Source organism: Cystoisospora suis, assembly GCF_002600585.1.
Source record: "Cystoisospora suis strain Wien I chromosome Unknown contig_5451, whole genome shotgun sequence".
NCBI lineage: Eukaryota > Apicomplexa > Conoidasida > Eucoccidiorida > Sarcocystidae > Cystoisospora > Cystoisospora suis.
In genome coordinates this window covers 1-2,341 of record NW_027158241.1, presented here as the reverse complement: position 1 = coordinate 2,341, position 2,341 = coordinate 1, and the positions used below count along the sequence as shown (strand labels likewise).

Sequence of the window (2,341 nt, the reverse complement as noted above, 5' to 3'; positions counted from 1 at the left end):
GGGGACAGCAGCTCTCCCGCTAACCTGAATAGGAAACAGAACGGTCAGTGAGCTGATCGCTCTGAGCGAGGAATCAGGGCGCACTGCGCCGCCGTCGTATATCCTCGAGTACACGTAGGCCAGAGAAAGAAAAGCTCCAGGCCAATGTGAATAAACAGGTGAAAACACGTACAAAAAGTAAGAGCTACTACTACGCAATTGCGGGGTGCCGCGGATTCCCTGTTATCAGGTTATGTGATAGTGCCCGTGTCGCGTCCTGAGAACGGAGAAAGAAGCGGCTGAGGCTACGTTTATTGAGCAGAGGGCGTCGCCTGCAATATCACGAGGACGGGCGAGACGCGTGTGCTCGACAGAAACTAAGAACACCTACCGATTGTCTTAGTAACAGCAGAGATTCTTCGAAGAGAAGTGGGAAGAAGAAGAGGCGAGGGCTTGGGTTTCTCGACCGCAAAGACTATACCGTCCCGACACACGAGTGCCATGCAGAGCCCGCTATTATCGACTGCCTTGCACGCATACTCGACCTGGAGAGCAACAGAAAACGCACGAAAGAGGGCAGCTTGCTTGGCAAGCTGTCGAAGAGAGAAAGGCCAAGTCTGAAAAGTGAGAGGGACCGATCACGAGACGCTCCCTGTTCTTCGCAGGCTTTCTTTCTTCGTACGTCAAGACAGGGCCGCAGCACACATCAGCAAGCATCCGAACTTCTGCTTGAAGAAAGCCACGCAGCAGCATCTGCAAAATGAATGTAGACACAGTGGTGGAGTGGACCCGACACTCTCCCCTGGAACCTATGTACACAGCAGCCATTCCTCCCGAGAGCCGATGGGAGTGCTCATCTGCCATGGACTAGCTCCCTCTAAAGGATACCTTCCGACTGACGCGTTCCAAAAGAGAATGGCTGACGGAAGACGAACTGCACCCTGCAAGAAAGAAGTGGAAGGTGAAAACCTGACCCTAGGCGAAGTGCCGGGGAACAGCTGTCTGCACGCGCGACAGTTTTCTGTTGGTCCTGATTGAGGGCTCGAGAGGACACGCACGACAAAACGTACCTGGAACACTCGACCATCCGGAGAGAAAGTTGAGACAGAAAGATCGTACCCCGCCCCAGTCCCTGCCATAGTGATGATAACCCAGTGTGACAGCGGACAAATACCGTAGCGCAAGCCCGAGCGCAGCACAACTTGGCGCGGCGCACACTGCGGAAGACACAGAGGGAACGGGGACGAAATCCCGAGTTAGCACGCAGCGCAACAGCACACAAAGAGAAGGCCACCTTATGGCCGTAAAACCGCCAGGAAAAAGCGAAGAAAGGAAGGCAGACGAGACGAGGCCTGCTGCCTTATCCAAAGCGGACTGGTTACAGACGTAACAGGGCCTTGCAGGAGCCAAGAACTCGTGCAGGAGTGGTTGCTAGCGTCCTTTGAAGGCCCCGGACGACGCTCTGAACAGTCCTCGGACTGTAAGAAGCTGAACTCTTCAAGTGCGAGCACGCGCTTTTTTCAGGTAACCGCGAAACGTCACGCGCAACACGCCACGGGGATCCAAAGCTGCAGCTGGGAGACAAGGAAGGTGGCGACGCCCCTCCAGCAACTGCCGCGGGGGAATGCTTGCGGTAGTGGGTAGAAGGGAGGTTGTTGCGGCAGCTCTCTGGGGGAGCAGTGCTAGCCCGGCAGAAAAAAGTCGTGTCGTGTGAAGGGGCGGACCAAAGGTATTGGGATTTCCGTGCAAGGTGCCTGCAGGGGGGGTTGTACGCGACTCTGGAACAAATAGCTGCCTAGTCGTTGGGTGGTCTGAATGGCTCGTCTGGCTAACAACCGCTCGCCGTTGATGCCAGTAGGACTGAGCTCCTACAAGTGCCTGCTAAAGAACTGCAGATCTACATCAAAAGTCTTTTACTGCACGGGCTGAAGGCAACGTCCATAGAACATTCGGACGCAATCATGCGAGCACCAGGGAGTGCTCCATCACGATACTAGAAGAATGAACGGTGCGCGAAATCTCAGTCCAGGAACACTGTGGGTGATCTGCCGTGTCTGGTTAGGAGGCCTCAGTCCCATTAGTCAGTCAGCCGCGCGCCCTTAGTGGCCCGTTGTTGCTGCTCCTCCCCTGTTTCGCGCCGCAATTTCGTGTCAATGACATGCTTCGTGGTTGCGTAGCGCGGTTGGTCATAAGTGTGGAAGAATCAAGATACTAGCTCGGCTACGGGAAAGAAGAAAGAGAAGACGGAGAGAATCTGGCGAGTCTCTTCGCCTTCCTTTTTTTCTGTCTCCGCCTTTGTTGTGTCTTCTTGGGGAGAAAGCAGTTGGAGACAGTGGGGTCTCTGTAACGCCTGTGACGCCCC

General features: G+C 55.0%; 2 protein-coding genes across 2 annotated transcripts in view; one reads left to right on the top strand and one right to left on the bottom strand.

Moving 5' to 3' along the window:
* CSUI_009239 (t1 family protein) overlaps positions 1-1,695 on the bottom strand; it is a 2,823-nt gene extending 1,128 nt beyond the window's left edge. Inside the window, exons 1-2 of the mRNA XM_068069355.1 lie at positions 1,050-1,695; positions 371-524 (exon numbers count right to left, since the gene is read on the bottom strand). Of these exons, the coding sequence (XP_067918669.1) occupies positions 371-524; positions 1,050-1,118 (223 nt within the window). The 5' untranslated portion in view covers positions 1,119-1,695. The remainder of the gene's footprint in view (positions 1-370; positions 525-1,049) is intronic.
* Positions 1,696-1,785: 90 nt separating this feature from the next.
* Positions 1,786-2,339, top strand: CSUI_009238 (uncharacterized protein). Its single transcript, XM_068069354.1, has one exon. The coding sequence runs from the start codon at positions 1,981-1,983 to the stop codon at positions 2,080-2,082; it is 102 nt and encodes a 33-aa protein (XP_067918668.1). The 5' UTR covers positions 1,786-1,980; the 3' UTR covers positions 2,083-2,339.
* Positions 2,340-2,341: the final 2 nt, after the last annotated feature.

What these genes read in the sequence shown, in the direction of transcription:
- CSUI_009238 (XM_068069354.1), top strand. Translation starts at nt 1,981, where the DNA reads ATGAACGGTGCGCGAAATCTCAGTCCAGGAACACTGTGGGTGATCTGC.